At 41.0% G+C, this 17,747-nt stretch overlaps 3 protein-coding genes across 4 annotated transcripts in view; all 3 read left to right on the top strand.

Annotated features, from left to right (window-relative positions):
- sft2d1 (SFT2 domain containing 1) overlaps positions 1-2,513 on the top strand; it is a 32,110-nt gene extending 29,597 nt beyond the window's left edge. For both annotated transcript variants that reach the window (XM_051076579.1, XM_051076581.1), the window contains exon 8: positions 1,975-2,513. In XM_051076579.1, coding sequence (XP_050932536.1) covers positions 1,975-2,014 — 40 coding nt within the window. In that variant the 3' untranslated portion in view covers positions 2,015-2,513. The remainder of the gene's footprint in view (positions 1-1,974) is intronic.
- A 140-nt stretch (positions 2,514-2,653) lies between these two features.
- Positions 2,654-17,735, top strand: si:ch211-130h14.4 (uncharacterized). Its single transcript, XM_018660106.2, has 14 exons — positions 2,654-3,028; positions 3,682-3,797; positions 9,221-9,319; positions 9,580-9,735; positions 11,272-11,352; positions 11,466-11,604; positions 11,716-11,818; positions 13,991-14,087; positions 16,344-16,415; positions 16,517-16,620; positions 16,831-16,891; positions 17,150-17,289; positions 17,399-17,501; positions 17,610-17,735. The coding sequence occupies exons 3-14, from the start codon at positions 9,251-9,253 to the stop codon at positions 17,664-17,666; spliced, it is 1,182 nt and encodes a 393-aa protein (XP_018515622.1). The 5' UTR covers positions 2,654-3,028; positions 3,682-3,797; positions 9,221-9,250; the 3' UTR covers positions 17,667-17,735.
- prr18 (proline rich 18) lies at positions 3,981-7,367 on the top strand. Its single transcript, XM_018660107.2, has one exon. The coding sequence runs from the start codon at positions 4,816-4,818 to the stop codon at positions 5,581-5,583; it is 768 nt and encodes a 255-aa protein (XP_018515623.1). The 5' UTR covers positions 3,981-4,815; the 3' UTR covers positions 5,584-7,367.
- Positions 17,736-17,747: the final 12 nt, after the last annotated feature.

Genomic DNA, 17,747 nt, shown 5'->3' with positions numbered 1-17,747 from the left:
ACCTCTAAACACTGTTTGCCTCCACCATATGGCTGTAATCCCCACCCCCCACCCCCACGACTAGTGCAGGCTCTCAGTGTCAAACAAATGGCAGCTTGTTGTTTCACACTCCTCTGTGCTATAGCCCTGTGAGGTTATTTGCTCCACCCATAATATCTAAATGAAATCGTTTCTTATGAAATAATGCTCTTTCATCCAGATTTACCAAAAGCATTTCTCCCCTCTTGTAGCTTTTACATTACTTGTTGATGAGCTTATGTTAAGCTCTATAGGGTTGAGGCACAATGTAAAATTTTGATTAGATTTAGACCCAAATAGATTGTCCTGCCAAAAAACACAATACAAGGATAATATATCTCAGCCTTACTCACAGGTTACTTGCTTTGTTTTTATTGCAGATAATGCACAGTGTAGAGCCCTAATAGCCTTGAAATCTTAGAGCTGTTGGTTTTCTAATTTCTTCAGAGTATACCACAGTACAGGATAAGAGAAAATACTTCCCTAAACTCAGGTATTCACTTCTCAAATAGTCCCATATGGTGTACTACCTCAGTGCTTTCCACAAGCTGAGCGTGAGGTGTGATGTTGTTTTGTCAGTCCAGCTGTAAGCGGGGTTATGTCTCATTTGGTCCAGAGCTGTGCCATGCAGCCATGCAGCCCCCACACTAAGTGCCTTGTGTATTTGGGTGACCCTCTAATCCATTCTGACAGCTGAGAGACGTACTATAACAACCCCGAGCTCCCCCTCCCCCAACCCAAATGCTAACGACAATACAAAGCTGAGACAAAGACCTTTTCCCCATGCCACTCTTCCAAAAACCAAATTCCTATGGAGAAATGCAAATTTGACTGCTAGTTTTTGGCTGACCATTGAAGCAGCAATCGCCTATTTATTTGTTAGTCCTTTGTTATTATATTTCTTACATTTTTGTCATCAACATATTATCCTCTCTCTCCTTAAGCTTCTTATTTTAATCCATTTTTCATTTAATTTAGATTTCATCATTTAGCTCTTTTTTGTTTGCCACATTGTTACAAAACAGCTGCATATTTTGATCTCAGGCCTCTATCTCTTCTGGATGACACATAAAAAAGCATTAGACTTTGCCCATCCCTGTCTGTGGTCAAAGAAACTGTGTTACCTGGCTAGGCACAACGCCACATGGCAAGTGGACTTGATCCTTTAATGTATTTTACCTTGTAGCCTATTTATATCCTCTCATGCTTGCAGACCAAACCTGCTGTATTTGCACTTCCCACAGTGCTTTGAGGCTACTGTTGCTCTGATATTTAATCAGAAATGGGGGAAAGTCTCTGAGACTGATCATTTATTCATGCAGCAAAAATAGCATCAAGCCTCCAGTGAATATAAAAAACAACCCACTTGCTGTATTGGAGGGTAATATGAGGACTGTGGAGTTGAATGATTTTGGTTTATACACCTGCCTCCTCCTCCTCCCTCCTCTCCCTCTAAGGCTGCTTATGATCCCCCCTTCTCCTTTTAACCTTGACGGGTTTTTACACCTCCTCCGCCGAAATTTGACTGTTGGCTGCAGGCGAAGTCTGCATAGCAACACACGGATGGCAAGAGCAAACGGTGTGAAGGAAAAACAGAGTAGGCAACGGTCTGTGGTTGCCATGGCAATCACACGTATTGCATCATCCCTCACCACAGACTACCTGGAGAGTGGGAGCCCCCCATCACTCTGAACATGTGGTGCTTCCCCGCCAAAACACACTCACTTATTCATGACGAGCCCCACCCAAATCATCGTAACAAAGGGTGGAAGGTGCTTTTTTGTCACTATTAATTTTCTATGCATGACAGAATTTTGCCCCCAGTGGATTTATTTATTCCTGGATAATTTTAGAGCAACACTCTGCATTGCTCTGTCTTGTATTTCTGTTATTTATCTCATTGTTTAGTGTGCTGGTTATTATTTGCCATGACATTTTCAATTCTTTTCTTCACAGGGATGCTGTGATGAAATGCTTCACAACCTGTTTGAGTTAGGGCTTTGGAGTCCACAATTTCATGTGAAGACTGGTCCTAATATGCAAACTGCAAGAACAGTGTCTCTGTAAAATATAAATCTATGTTGTTTATGCACTATATCTCCAAATTTCTACTGTCGCTGTTTCATACTGTGAAGCTTTTTAGGGCTAGCTTAAGTTTTATAACAATAATCACATTATAACGCTTATCTATCTTTTGCTTTGGATGTGAGAGTGCCTTTAATGCATATAATATATTTAAGGATATTCCTATATTTTCTGAGAATTTTATACCATTTGAATGCAGGGAAATGATTTTGACTTTGCTTTACATTTTAATTTACAACACAAGTGCTTTAACATTGTATATACACATAAATATATGAAGAGATGTGTTGACATATTGACCTACCATACATATTTACATCTTTAACAGTGTGAAATTTGGTTTTCTTCTGGATTTATAAATGGTTTTCTGACTTCCAACACACAAACATTATTAAAAGACACTCATTGCCTTTCTGTTCTCTCTCTGTGTATGAGGCACTGATGTATAAAGAGGTGCTCAGATGCTATTCCATGTTTATATATGATCATTTTCCCTGAGGCAATTGAGGCACTGCTTCACTGCTGATGATCCTCTGGGATACATGATATCCACTGCTCTTTTGAGTTTTTTTCCAGCTAAAGAGATTAAAAAAGCAGCTCCTGTCTAGTCTCTTAGTCTTCAATGTGCCTTCGAACACACCTGCCCCCCATAACTCAACAAATTACATTCAGATTGCATCTCTTTTTTTAAATTTGATTTCCTGCCAGATGTAGCAATGACCCAGTTAATTACGCTTTCCTGAGCATTGTGATTTTGACGTGACCTAATAACCCAGTATAGCTTTCACAGGGTTCCCTATATTGCTTCAGCATGATGGCGTAGCCTTTGAGGATGTGGTTGTCATGACAACCTCCTCCGGAAGATTCATAACCTCTGCCAACCCCCCGTCTGTGGTGCAGATGTTCGCATTATCCTGATGAGAAGGTGTGTTTTTTATTTCATTCAACTCCTTGGGACCACACTGAGTCTTGCATATATTACCAGTTTTTGGTTTACACTGGAAAACTGTATGTGTTGCTGTCCAAATTCTGTCTATATAAGAGCAGTCCTTTCATTTGAGCCACTTCTGTGAAACCACTTACTATCAAAGGAAACCTTAAATACATTTTCATCTGACATGTACATCTCTATACATATCAGTTTACTGTGTGTCTGCCACACACAGTAAACTGTTTGCCTCCACCATATCTGCTTTATACATCTCTCTCTAGATTTTGCCCAGAAACATGCTTCAAGGTTTTCTTTGTGCTTGACTCAATAACTGCATTTTACTTCCTGTTGTGCAACCCCCACATAGTTTCTATAGACACTTGTATAATGTGGTGGTGGATTAACATGGACAAAATCTCCCTTCAGTACTACTTGTCCAAACTAACTTGGCAGAAACCCAGCAAATCCCTCTCAAAGTAATCTTAGGGATAAAATAATTCAGTTGAATGAAGGGACCATGGGGTTGTTTTTGTGATCTGTTTTCTTCAGCCGCCATTTTTGGATTACTCCAAAGTTTGAGGATGAACAATCTGTTAGTGTCCCAACTGTTTCCTCTTCATTACATCTAATCCATTCTTATGTCATAGAGAAGAGGGCTCCCACTCCACAACAGCCACTGAAATTAAACAACTGTGTCCCATTGAGCTTCAAGATCCAGCTCATCTCGTACAGATGCAAAATAACTCGCTCTGTGTTGTCATGGGTAAGTATATTTTAATATAGTAAATTAAACTCATGTATTGGTATGGTAATCATAAGGGCAACAAAGTATCAGCTGAATGACTCACTGGCAAAATCTTTTTATAAATCGTAAAATATGAGCATCCTCAGGTAGAATCAAATGCAGTCTAATAACTATACATTTGGAGTGAAATATTGATTTCCTCTTACCCTACACTGAGGGAAACAAAATCACTGTCTAGCTGAAAGCGCAGATAACAGCAGAAAGGAAGAGAAATCAATATCATATGCTATGTGTACATCCACCATAGATGTCTTTCATAGGCTACATGGCTGAAAGAACAACAATGGACCATCTATACACATCAGTTTATTGACATTTGAGACTATATTGACTGACTTAAAGGGTAAAAACAAACTGAATGTCCTTGTGCTAGTGACATGTTTTGTTCAAGGACAGACAGAGGACCATAGAGTATGTTTATGACCCTAACCGTGTAAAATGGAATTGAAGCAGATGACATTCGTTTAAAATATCTATTTCTTGAGAAATAGGCCAAAACGAGTCACTTAACCAGATTCATCCACTCACTGGACCACAATTCTTAAAAGACAATTTCAGGCTGATCCATTAAACACATTTGTGTGCATGAGTATGTGAACTAGTCCAGTGACGGGAAAACAGCAGAGTGGCGCTGTGAGGAAAAGATGAGGGGAACATGAGGTGGATGTGGCTCATCGCTTAAGGAAGTTATTGGAAATTATGAAATGACATCACCGCCGTTTTTTCTTGGCTTTGTTTGGTGCGTCTCCTGACCACGCCTTCCTGCCACCGCGACCATAAAGCAGCCGGGCCGTGAGTGTGTGCACTAGTTGAACTCCTAGTCAGTGTGGACAACAGGTGCACTACAGCCTCCCTCCACCTCGCTGTTGGATATAATGCCCACAGAGCGCCGCTCGTCGTTTTGCGCAGGGCTTCCTCATCTGCACTTTGAATACTTGCACGTTTTCATATCCTGATCACTTCCAGACACACAAAAATGCCTTTTCCGCCCATCAGCCTCCATCCACGGATCTCCTCTCCTGGCAGGGAACTATTCGGGAAGAAGAAAGCCAACGGAGTGCCTCCTCAGACTGAGCTCACCAGCAAATCCGGCGCAGAGAAAGGAGGGTCCGAAAAGGAGAAGCAGTCCACTTCTTGGACCTCCGCGAATTTAAGGAATTTGGGGCGAAAAGCTCAGCAAGAGAAGAGTAAAAGCCCATCTCAGAAGCCGGGTGCCGGTCAGGAGACTCAGGGAAAGTGCTCCTGGCTGACGGTGCCCAAACCTCAGGACTCATCCGAAGGAGTCAGGCGCTCCAGCTCAATGGACTCCACCAGACAGCTCCACGGAAAAGACGATGGGAAGAAGGAGATCCAGTTTACCCTCAGTCTCACCCCTGAAGCCATTCTCGTCATCCAAAAACGCAATCTAGAAAAACAGATGATGGCAAAGCAGCAGAAGTGTTGCGCCTCCGCGGACTTTCGCCACCGGCGAGTTTTTCCGTCCAAAAAGACGCACGGAGGGTCCAAGGGCTGCGCTCCCGTCGCCAAAGTGGAGAGCGCCGAGCAGGACATCACCGCCATAGTTAAGATATCTCTGTTGAACGATCAGTACAAGTACGATGATGTGGAGTATGAAGAAGAGGATGGAGATGTGGATGAGACTGTTGTGAGGAAATGTAAAGAGTGGCTGAAAGGGGTCGAAAACGCCGCTGCTTTGGGAAAAGTCGACAAACTTTCTGCACTCCCGCACCTTAAAGGTTGCTGACACCTGACTTGATCTTTCATTTTTGAAACTTTTACAACGAAGAGATGATGGACTCGCGAATTGTGTGCACCCATGTAGGCCTGCTGCAGTGGCATCATAAATATGAGTCTTGTAAAACTGAGCCTTTGTAAATGATGAGACATTGTCCAGTTGTCTCCAAAGGAATGTCAATTTGTCTTAATTATTTCCTAAAATAGATTAAAAAATGACATTAATTCATGAACATAGAAATAGATGGGTGAATTGCATTGGGATAAGAGGAAATATGACATTCACTTAACAAAAATCAGATTTTAAAGCTTATTTGCAACCTGGCTCAGCAGTGCTCCTTCTGGTTCACGGGGACGTTGCTTTGCGAGTTTAATGCCTGTTCGATGTTTTGTTGAATTTAATACCTTAATATTCTTGTCCTTTGCACATGGTTTTTGTTTTCAGCGGGGCGCCAGTGGATTGGCAGAGGGGTTTGTGTAATGGGAGGTGAAACCGTTCCTTTGTGTTGCGGAACAATAAGCTGTCAACAACAGGGCTTTACATGCGCCTGCTGCTGAAACCAAACTGGACTGTTTATTTTTCCTCTAATAAGAGGGTTATATCCTTTGTAGGGATTTATCAGCGATGTACAGTATTTAATATTTACTAAATATTTGTACTGTCAAACGCCATTTGAAGTAAAATGTTTTTTTAATTATTCAGTTGTCCCTGACGCTTTTAAATCTTTGATGATTTGTGTTGTGCCTCTCAAATAAGTCGGTTACATAATGCTGATTTGCATTTAGATTTCTTTTACACTTCTGGTCACTTCCCAGACAGTATTTTAAAGGCTCTTTGTTGCCACTGTAGCTACCTGAGGCCATTTGGGCATTAGTGTTCTAAGCTTCTTAGATTTCCTGTTAAGCAGGGTTGATCAGTGTACTGTAGGGCCCAGGTGTGTGATCCCTTCAGGAAACTGCCGCCAGTCTGCTTTTCTTTTGTCATATCAAACAAAGCCATGCATGCAGCTACAAGAGAGAAATAGCATTGGTACCAAAGTCTGGCCCATGCCTTCACCCAAAGTGCCAGAACTCTGTGATTTGCAGCAAAGGTATTCCCACCTTGAACTAAGAGCTTAATCCTGACATTTCCAGACTCATGTGGTGGCCACTCACTGAGCTACAGAGGGACATATTTTTAATCTGTAAGCCATGAACTTCATGCACAACTCAGGGAGTAAGCACTGGACCAGTTGCAGGCTTAGAAACAAACCAGTAATTGGCTATTTTCAGCAGAATACAATAAACCAAACATAGAGAAACTGAGCTGTAAAGACTCGTTTGGCCTCTTTGTTGCTTCACTTCAGCTGCCTTCATTTTATTCCAGTGATCATTAAACCAGTCACAAACCTTAAACACAAATAAATCTTCATGCAGAGTCACAAACATAGTAATGTGTGTAGAGTGTTGAGAAGGTTCCCTGCAATGTACTTTAACTCTTTGTATTGTTCTCTGTAACTTGGTAACCAGAGTTTTTCTCTGTGTGGTTCAGTCTAAAAGCTCAATCACAACTTGGACATAGGAGTGTAACATTAAAAACAGTAGAGTGCATTTGAAAAACTCACAGGCCAGCAACTGGTAAGCTATTTTTAAAAGATGACTTATATTCAAATCCTCAAGTAACACTGTCGCCTGATATTATTTTCACATCAGCGCTGTGGATTCTTAGATTATTTTCTTTCAGTGAGAGGTGCCTGCTTTCTTATAATTAATTATAATTTTTATCATTGTAATAAAGGCTTTGATAATAGATTTGCCATGAGCTCTTCAGACTTTCATCAGTCAAGCACCCTGCCCTCTATTTTGGATTCATCTGTATTACCTGTTGGTATGAGAACTGTATTCTAAATAACCCATTGATCAATGGGAGAGCTGTTTCACATTTTGGTGCACTGTCCTGTTAAATAACACTTTATTCAGGAACAGATCAACACAGGGTAATAAATCAGGTGTCAAATATATGTCCTAGTACATCTTAGTAAATGTTGTGGGGCAGTACATGCCATTACATTTGAGTAAACAAACAAGTTGCTAGCGTACAGCATCTTGTCCTGAATAGATGTCCCCATTCAGTGTCACAGAGTAGTTTTATTGTCACGTGGCAGACTGAGATCATGGCTGAGCCAGCACAGTTTGTACCAAGACCCATTCGACTCTCCACGGTTCTCCTGTGATGATATTATCTACTGGCTCGGTGACTGAAAGTTGTGTAATCCTCGTCTATTGTGTCATTTCAATTGTGGCCTTGTTTATGTGCCTCCCTCTGGTATTCATTGCTGTCTGATTTAGGCCTGAAGCCGAGCTATTCATGACTGTCCTGGGGGTGAGAACTGTGTTATTATGTCTAAAGTAGCTCAAATACTTGTATTCAGTATGAAAAGTAGAATTTGAACAAGCGGGAACTGCCAACAATTGAGACGGTCGGCTTGGTTACAAGTGGAAACACTTTTTCTAAAGTACCCCTCAAGGTCTTTATTATTTGGAGTTGTTAACAGCTCTGTGTTTTCATCCTCTGCCACAAACTGTTTCTGTTTACACCCACAGCATCTAATGTCTTTTATGTCTGAGCCTCTAATCAGACATTCCCATAATCTTCTCTTTTTGGATAAGAATAAAAAGGGAAATGGCTGCAGGCTTCTGTCCACCTCACTGCAGAGTCATGATCACTGTCTAGAGGAGTGACGTGGTACAGCAGGACAGCTGCATTATCCCTCACTGATTTGTAGTGGCAGGGAGCACAGATGGATGCTGCCTTCGGCCCGTCACTGACACTTTGCACACAGCAGTGAGAGCAAAGAACTGCAGGTCCCTTCACTTTGCTGCGACAGTATTACTGTGGCAACGGAACTGATAAATCCTGTGTCTCCAGCCTGCTTTTGTGAGAAAAGACAAAACAGACACTTCCTGAACAGACTCAGCCCATAAACTTTAGTAATGTGGTCATTCAGCAGCAGCCTGTTAAGAAAGACATTTCCCAGGGACAGGCTGACCTCAGAGACAAGACTTAGATTAGAGAGTACCATCCTCCCATAAAAGCTCAAGCATGTTTTATTCCTCATTTGAGGGATATAAAAGGAAGCACAGAGCTCCATGTTTTTCTGTGTAGTTAATCTGCTTTGGCATGCACGCTGTTACTCCCATTAACATTACATTTCCTTTGTAACATCATACTCATTTTGCATTCCTTTTCATCTTATATTTTCTCTTTATACTTTCAGTGGTCTTTGGGACAAGTCAACATTTGCTACAAGATGTAGAAGTGAAATCTGTCCCTAAAAGTTCCCTCTGCAACATCTGTTGAGTATTATTCTTCATCAGGATTGAACGCACTAATTAAAGATTAAAGACACTGTTGCCCAATATGGGCTTAGGGGTGATCATAACCTTAAAAAGGTGAAGGATTTGTAGGAGGGGAGGTGGGCATATTCCTTCTGTGTATGTCTTCTTTTGGCTGGGCATTGCAGGAACACAGTGTCAGGCTGTTGTGTGGGAGGATGCTCTTGGCAGACGAGAGGGATTACCAAAAATGCATTCTTTTTTTAATCTTCAAGCAAGCTGACGGATTCACTCCCACAGCATCTAAATAGTGTTTTTTATACTGTTGATAGGCAGGGGATAAAGTTGAGCCCTGGAGGAGGATGATGCAAGACAGCAGCCCAGACCCAGACCAAGAGGCCAAGGCCCGGCATCAGGCTCAGCTGGAGCAGGTTTATAAATATTGCACCCATGCTATGATGTTGACACTTATTATCACTGAGACACATATTCTGCAGCCAGTCATCGCAGAGAAGGCACAGCGAGAGAAAAGTGTTTTTTGATCAGTGCCTCACAGTAATCAATAATTTCATCACATTCTCCATCTATAGTCAATAATGACATACAGCTCTCTTCCTCCACACTCTGGTGATGCTTCCTAAACACGTTTCCCTTCAGTTGGCGTCCTTCATTTTCTTTGTTTATCCTCCAGCGCCATCTAGAGACCTACAGGAACATGCACCATCTCAGAGATGCTCTCTATCGCCGCTACGCTGCTCTGCTCAAAGACAAGGTCCACTCCCAAAGATTACTGCTGCAGCAGAGGGAAGAGACAGTCAGGGCAAAGTCAGAGAACAAAACTAAACAGGTAAATCATTACATCTTAATGTTGGAAATGCTTGACATTCACATTTAATGCTTTCAAATGAAAGCTTTTTTTTGTTGTAATATAATTTTTTCCAGTTTATTATTTCTATTAGTTGCCTGCAGAGAGTTATGACACCATCAGTATAAAAATCTGCTTTGTGTCATGTGAGATTATACTAACTGGTGTTTAAATTAAAAGTTTTTGGTAATTTCATTATAAAGGTTTATTTAGAAATATGAGCACAATATAAACTGCAATAATGAAGGTCTTAAGACTAGTTTTCGACACAGGGCCCCTTTAAAAGACACCAGGGGGCTTCTCTTCATGTTGCGGCAGTGTTAGATGTAACAAGGTCATACATACCGTCAGTATTGAATTTGCATTACATTACAGTGGGAACATTTTAGAAGTAAACTATGACAGTGGATTTGTCACTGCACTACACTTTGTCTGTGCTCAAATTCACAACCCTGTGAATCAAAGCGTCTTTGTTTTGGCTACAACACCTTTACTTTCCCTTTTACTCCTGAAGTGACATGCATTTCATTAGCATGATTACAGAGCTTAACCCTGCCAGTCTTTATGTCCTGTATAGTGTGGGCAGTGTAGGCAAACACAGTTGATGAATGTGACCTCAGTTGCATTTTATGAACCTGCTTTAGTCAAACATTAACTTACTGCTTCCAGTCACTTGTGTGGACATCTTTCTTGGATCGTGTGACCAGCAGAACATGATCACAAAGGACAGAGATCTCACAGATGGTCGATTTTTAATTTTTTTTTTTTTTTTACAAATTTTGCTGTCTCAATTTCATCAATTCAATTTGAACTTGGAATTTTAATGTACAAAAATGACCAACTACGATTCAACAACTTCTTTTTTTAACAGTGGGCAATTTTCTCTCTATATTTGTGAAGCCATAAAGATACTTAAAATAATGTTTCTGTTCGTGTGTATAATTCTCCTTCCACTGTTGCTGCTGTGGTTGACTTTGATTTTGACTGTCGTGTCTCTGTTCTGACTGGGTGTGAAAAGAGCAATAAGCTTCAGAGAGCGCCTGCATAGAGGGGGTCTAACATGAGAGAGATCCTGTCTTATCTTCCCCTCCTGTAAAAGCCCAGCTTCTTCAGGAGGATGTAATTGTCCTCTCTAATGACTTGCACTTGGGGTGGAGGGGGTGGGTGGATAAAGAGAGCACAATAAAAGACTTTAGGGGCCCTCTTTTAGGAATCCCGTGCTTCAAATTGCTGAGCAAATGAAACTACCCGTTGTTTCCTCAACTCAGATCGAGAGGCTCTGTCACAGACATGGAAGGGAGGCAGGACCAAAGCAGGCAAAGGCAAGAACACCTGCTGGGGCTTAATTGGTCCTTGCTGCAGTTAATGGCTTCCTGTGGCTGCATGTTTACTTCTCATTTGTTCTGTGTGCTCTGTTTCCCAGCCCCTGAAAAAAGGGAGGCTCACTTTAAATTTCTACTCCCACATTTCCCGTCTCTAACTGTCAGTCTGCCTCCTTCTCTTTTCTTCTTTACTCAGAAACAAAAGAAGTTGTCCTTCTCCAAGCTGCAGCACAATGACTCATACCTGAAGTCCATCCCCAAAACCAGTTATTACCTGGTAGGTCTGAAAGTATGACTGCACCCAAAGAATGTGACACCTTACTTTTGATTTATGTTTCATCCTTCACTATGACATTTATCAAGTCTACTGTCACTGTATCTATTTTCTAGATCTTTGACCTCCAGAAACAGTTATCTGAATGTGGACATCTGAAAACCCACCACGACTTGGAGGACTTTTATAGGTGCATTAAGTATAATGGTCACCCATCACAGCTACAGAGAAGTCTGCAGGATGTCACAAAAAAGAGTTAAGTTTCAGATTCATACGCAATAGAACAAGCTTTCTTCTTCTTAAATCTACAGTATATGGAAAAATAGTACATGTGACTATGTACATATGTTGATGTGATGTTAACAGTGCTGGAAAGCAGGTCTGCAGCTGATTTGACATCTCAGTACGAGAAAAAACATCCCTGCACTGCTGAAGAAAGAGGACATGAGGATGACGTTTGCTGTTCCAGGTTGTGACTAAACAGATTAAGTATTGACCACCATTAACATGTATCACATTTTCTGTAAGTATGTCTATGGAATAATTTAGCCAAAACTCCCATCAAACATATTTAATCATCATCTCTGCTCTTTTGATCATATAAAACCAAGTTCATGGTGTAGAGCACCCTAAAATGTTCTTCTTGTGTCAGTTTCTCAGATTAAGTTAAAGGCTTATGGTATATTCACTATGATATCTGAGGATCTACAGTATGTCTGGGGTTTTATGTTTCAAAGATAGAGCTGGGATCAGTGGTGAGCTGACAGAGAGACAGTACTCAGCTGCAGAGGCCTCTGCTTCTAAAACTGACAGTACTCTGGATCTTTGTTTGTGCTGCCTTCGAGAGCAAACACAGACTCCACTGGAGGCTTGTTTAGCAGGGACCCTCCTGCAGGACAGAGCTGATTACTCACGTAGAAGTGAGATGACCAAACACAACCTGACCCCTCTGTTGTGGAGACTCACCTCCTTGGACAGCCACTCTGACTCTTGCAAACATCATCCAGGGGAAAATGTCGTAATTATGTCCCCTACAAAAGAGATATAGCAATTGGGCCAGTGGTGTCACTTCATGCCAGCACTGCGAGCAGATGTTGAAATGTTTGGAGAGTTTCTTCTCTTTTAGAGCTTTATGGGCTTCCAAGCAAACAGGTCTCCATTCACCAAAAGTAGCAGAGATAATCTGAGAGCCTGTTAGACTTTGAGTTTTATTGTGGTTCCACTCATCATTAGTCATATATGTATTCTCCCAACTCTTTTTTTCCTAGTTGTGACGGCTTCCGGCCATTTTGTCTTTATATTCTAACACACACAACAGGCAATTAACCAAAGCTCTTAAAGTTTCAAATACAAATTTCACAAGTCATTCTATACCACTGTTCTTGCTTTTAATGTAAAAAAAATCTCAGAGGAATGTTTTTCTGATCCACCTTAAATGTTTGCACCTGTTTGTACCCCCCCCCCGTCCTTTGTGTTTACATGTTGTGAATGTATAACAGAACAGTGTTATACTATTGTTAATTAGGGCTGAACCCTGTTTAGTAGGAGCATGTATGATGTTAGTACGAGGCTGCCACCATGAAACAGCACATTGGCTTGGGGACATTAGGAGCTTGGTAAGAAGGCAAGTGAAGGCCTGCGCTGACAAGTCTTCCATCAGTGTGAAATCTCACCACTCCACAGACAAACATGGCGAGACAGCAGCCCCCCACCACCACCCGCGCTCCCCCACCTGCCTGTGCCATAGGCACATTCCCCACATCCATGAGAAATACCCAAAATAAAAGCAATTAGAGCTGAAGCCAAAAATATGGAGTCCAAAGTCCCTGGTTATTTTTTTAAAGTAATGAGCCAATTTGTCTAATCTGTCCTGCTTTGTGGCTATTTATATATTTATTATTAGCTGCTATGATTTATTAGACAGTTGAGGCAGTAATTTTCTATCTTTGTGGCCATCTGGTCATGGTCTCTTCAACATGTTGAATTTCACAAGTATGTTGTACAGATCAGAACATACCATGTCTATTACTATAAATTGACCTCAATGAGTGGAAAATGTACATAAGACAGGGCTTGTCCAGCTGCTTCTTATGTTGTAGGATCCTGCTAGGCAACCATGTTAATAAGTTACAGGAGTTTTTCATATTTAAGCTTCTACAGTGTTATCTGTCAACATGTCAGCACTAATATCATACATATATGAGTGCACAGCTCCACATCCTCATTCCTCCACCTGCATCCTGTGCAGCTCCTGGGGTTTGTATAGATCTGTTACCTGCTGCACTGTCCTGTGAGTAAACGCTGCCTTGCTAAGGAGTCCTCCCTGGAGCCAGTTTGCACCCAGCAGACAAAGTGTGTTGTCACCCGAGTGCGCAGTGTTATCGGGTGTGAGCAGCACCGCACTATGGCTACCCTTGAGAAGTAGCACACCATTAGGAATATATTAACAACCCGACATTTTGTGTGCAGGTCACACATCACAGCAGCAAGCATGCTGATGAAGATGTTTTTACACATTTGTGAAGGACTGACAACATTTTCTTTAATCGTTATCCATTTGGTTATAGTATGATTTCCTTTTCTTCTTCCAGCTTTAAAACTGACTCATTTCAAATGTGTGTGTGTGTATGTGTGTGTTTAGGTTATTAGAGCAAGGGTCTGGTTCAGGGGAGAGTTTGACGAAGCAGATCCTCAGTGGCAGCCAGGAGAAGGATGCAATTGAGCAAATGTTTCCCAAGGTTAGTGTCAAAACCACAGGGGCAGTAATCCCACTTAACAAGGGCAGTAAGAAGCAAATACACCTGGAGCTGTGATCACCCAACTGCCTCTTCAAACCTACATGAATAAACCCACCCTGATGGAAAGAAGTCAGCAGTGAAATCTATGAGGGATTCATATTATTGTTTTTGTGTCAAGCTTAGCTTTCATTTCAGTTCCTCAGTTTCCCACTGCCATGTCAAGGTAACATAATACATTTAACAAGCAAAATATTAAAGGAATAGTTCAAAATTTTGGGAAATACACTTATTTGTTTTCTTGCCAAGAGCTAGATGAGAAGATTGGTACCACTCTCATCTCTGTGCAGTGAATATGAAGCTGCCACCAGCAACTGGTTTGCTTAGCATAGCCTAAAGACTAGAAGCAAGAGGAAACAGGAGGAAGGTCGCCAGGCTGTATCCAAAGGTACAGATCAAGACCTTTAAAGCTCACTGACATGTCATATCTTGTTTGTTTAATACATACAAAACTCAGAGAGTTAAAACAACAATTTGTAGTTTTATGGGGTGTTTTCACAGAATGTGCAGCATCGGCACACTGAGAGAAAATACTCATAGCATAACACATAACCCCCTGTAAAACTAGAAATTGATGTTTCTACATTAGAGATAATGATGTGTAATAAAATATAGAACAATTCCTCATAGGCAACTAAAATTGTAGCCTGTGTCAAGGAAAAAGGTCACCTTGCTTATTGCCCCAAGAGAGAACAGAAGACTTGTTAAACATTATTGATTAAATTATGAAAGTCTGAAGATTTTAGTCAGGAAAAGATTATCAAGAGGTGATAGAGGCATACACAGCAGTGTATGTAGTGATAGCAGAGCTCAGGAGAGAGAGGCTAGTAAAGAGAAAAAGAGAAAAAAGTAAGAACATTTGAGAAGAGGTTATGCTCAGGTGCTGAGATGAGCATATATGGATGAGCATGCAGGACTCATTTTTCTCTCACCTCTGTGTCAAATTGGGCTTGAGCAAACAGAGGATGAGCCTGGGTGGAGGGAGAGCAGGGTGAAGGCAAACAGTGGTCAGACAAGGCTGGTCAAAGTATTGCTCACCGCAGCTTTGCGTTGATCACAGATGCAACGCTGCCGGAGAGGCCTGTCACCCCTGTTGACATCCTCGGTGTGCCAATCCAAGGTTCAGGCTCAGAGTGTTTGTCAGGCACCTATAGTGCTTACGTATGTGTGGGAACTGTGGTGAAGTTAGGGGACCACAGCCACCATATTTTCCTAACAATGTATATCCCCTAAGCTTGTAATATGTTAATTAAGGCATTTTTGCTTTTAATGTTAGAATTTGTTTAGTTTTTGATCATGTCTGACAGTTTAATTGTCCTGAGACAGGCTGCCTCATCACTTAATCACCAAAAGAATAAATTTAAAGTAGAAAATGTTGGAAAGATCAAGATGAATGAACAAAAAATAATGCCAGTGTGTTTACGTCTTTTATCCCATTTACAACAAATTATGTAGTTTCTGACTGTCAACTGTTTTCCATAGTGCTCTAGATATTTCAGTGTATTTTTCACAACTTGGTTGCTACATGGCTTCCATTTATTTCATTATGAAAATCAGTTAGTAGAGACTCAAAATGTTTTTGTTTAAGGTAATAAATCACAATGAAAAGCATACACATATCTGTTATAGCAAAATCTGTTCTGTTGTTGAGTAGATGAGATTGAATCAATCTCTACTCATCAACTACGTTATCATGCAACAATGTCAAACTACATATACAAGTACAGAAGATTTTTTTCATTAACAGCAAAATTTTAGCAAGTGCAAAAATCCAGCACACAGCATGTTATAAAAATGGTTAGCGGGAAAGTGAATGAGTTAAAACATGCATTTAAGCTTTAAAAAGAAGTCAAGTAAATGCAGTCTTAACGTGTTTATTTGACTTGCACCTGCATTTTATCCTTTGAGTTTAGGGGGAATGGGCTGGGATAGTACTATAACATTAATTCACAGTGCTGCAGTCTCGCATCAGGAAGTGGCTAAGTGTGACAGTTAGCGCTGGGTGGGGTGTTGGAGGAGAAGAGAAAGGCGCCAAATGGGACACTAGGACTGTGGGAAATAACACTGGCTATGACACCTCTGACTTTTACACCACGGTTATCTCAGCTCATACACAAGGCCGGGAAAGTCTGTTTTTAAATTACTAAATGATTAATGGACAAGGAAATGATAAATGAATGTAATATGTGTCACCCATAGATGAAAGTCCCCACGTTTGCAACCCTACAGCCGAACATTATGAGGAACTTCCAAAGCAAGATGCCTGATTTGGTAGGTCAGCCATTAATGTTGCCTCTTTTAGTTACAGTGTGTGGTAGCCCAGCACAGACCAGCAGAAGAAAATGCCCATATTTATTACTCTCTCGAACCAGATTATACCTGAGATTCCTGAGAAGAGCAGGAAAGCAGAGATTTACTTGAAACAGCTGAGACGAATGCATGATCTCTGCTTAACCAACATGACTTTCTCCCAAAGGTTGGTATTTCTGCAAACAAATAACATAAAGAAAATCATGCACTGACACTGAGAATTTAGCCTTTTTCTATGAGTTCAAAATTGGATTTTATGTAACATTCAAGTCCAATAAGGAGACAGGAGATCAGAAGCGTATTCAAAAAGTCTTTTAACTGCTCTTTAAACTGAGTGGGGTTTGTTTTTCTCTGCTTGCTGTGAACTCTGGTCCAGACTGTTGGACAGAGAGACAGACTTGCTGTGCTGGCAGGAGGAGCAAGGCGTCCAAGATTTGGTTAGTAACACAAACCAGCCACAACACAACACAACACTACTGAGCTCTATGGAAGCTCACACGTAGCTGTCATACACTATCTGTCTTTAACATCTGACTTTTTTTTTTTTTCTTTTTCATTTTGGAAGCCACCATGGCAACATGTCACACCGAATAGAATTACCAGCATACAGTGCTTATTTGTGAGCCTGACACTGCTGCACCATATGTCTGGATGTAAATCACTTCATATGTTATCCCCTTCTTGTTCTTCCATAGGTGCTTCCCAGCATTAACTCCAAACAAGGGGAGATGAGCCAAAGCAACCAGCCACCTCTCAGCTCTCGGAAACAGCCAACAAGTGTCCAGAATGACCAAACTTCATGTCCACAACAGCTGAGCCAAGTGATCTCAGCCAGGTGAATGAAAATAAATATCCACAACTTTTTTTTTTTTTTCATTTGTTTGTTGGAGACAAAAGACTGATTGTCACCTGGCATGCTTCATGAATGGATGTTTTCTTGGCAGCCATCAGTGTTTTGAGACTCTGGTTTTGGACACAGCAGTGTGCTGCTGTAGAACACCAGATCCCTTATCCATTGAAGATGTGTGTCAACAAAAGCACATACAGGTAAAATTATTTGTCTACTTGAATTATTTCTCAGAAAAATGAATTTTGTGTCATTTTTGAAAATATTGTTTTGTTTTTTAAAAATATTTCTTATTGCTCTCACTTTAGATAATTGATCGTGGGTGTAAACTATGGAGGAACTACACAGAAAACACAGATCACTGAAGATATCACCACCATAGCTCCTCCTATAGGGACATGTAGTGTTTTGTCCTATGTCACATTGGTTAACTTATATTTTATACT

The sequence above is a fragment of the Lates calcarifer genome, linkage group LG16_LG22 (assembly GCF_001640805.2).
Source record: "Lates calcarifer isolate ASB-BC8 linkage group LG16_LG22, TLL_Latcal_v3, whole genome shotgun sequence".
NCBI classification, from domain to species: Eukaryota; Metazoa; Chordata; class Actinopteri; family Centropomidae; genus Lates; species Lates calcarifer.
This window is presented reverse-complemented; position numbering and strand designations above follow the sequence as displayed.

Coding starts and splice junctions, on each gene's coding strand:
- prr18 (XM_018660107.2), top strand. CDS start 4,816: ATGCCTTTTCCGCCCATCAGCCTCCATCCACGGATCTCCTCTCCTGGC.
- si:ch211-130h14.4 (XM_018660106.2), top strand. CDS start 9,251: ATGATGCAAGACAGCAGCCCAGACCCAGACCAAGAGGCCAAGGCCCGG. Junction 11,353..11,465: donor CCAAAACCAGTTATTACCTG/GTAGGTCTGAAA, acceptor TCTATTTTCTAG/ATCTTTGACCTCCAGAAACA. Junction 11,605..11,715: donor GCAGGATGTCACAAAAAAGA/GTTAAGTTTCAG, acceptor TGATGTTAACAG/TGCTGGAAAGCAGGTCTGCA.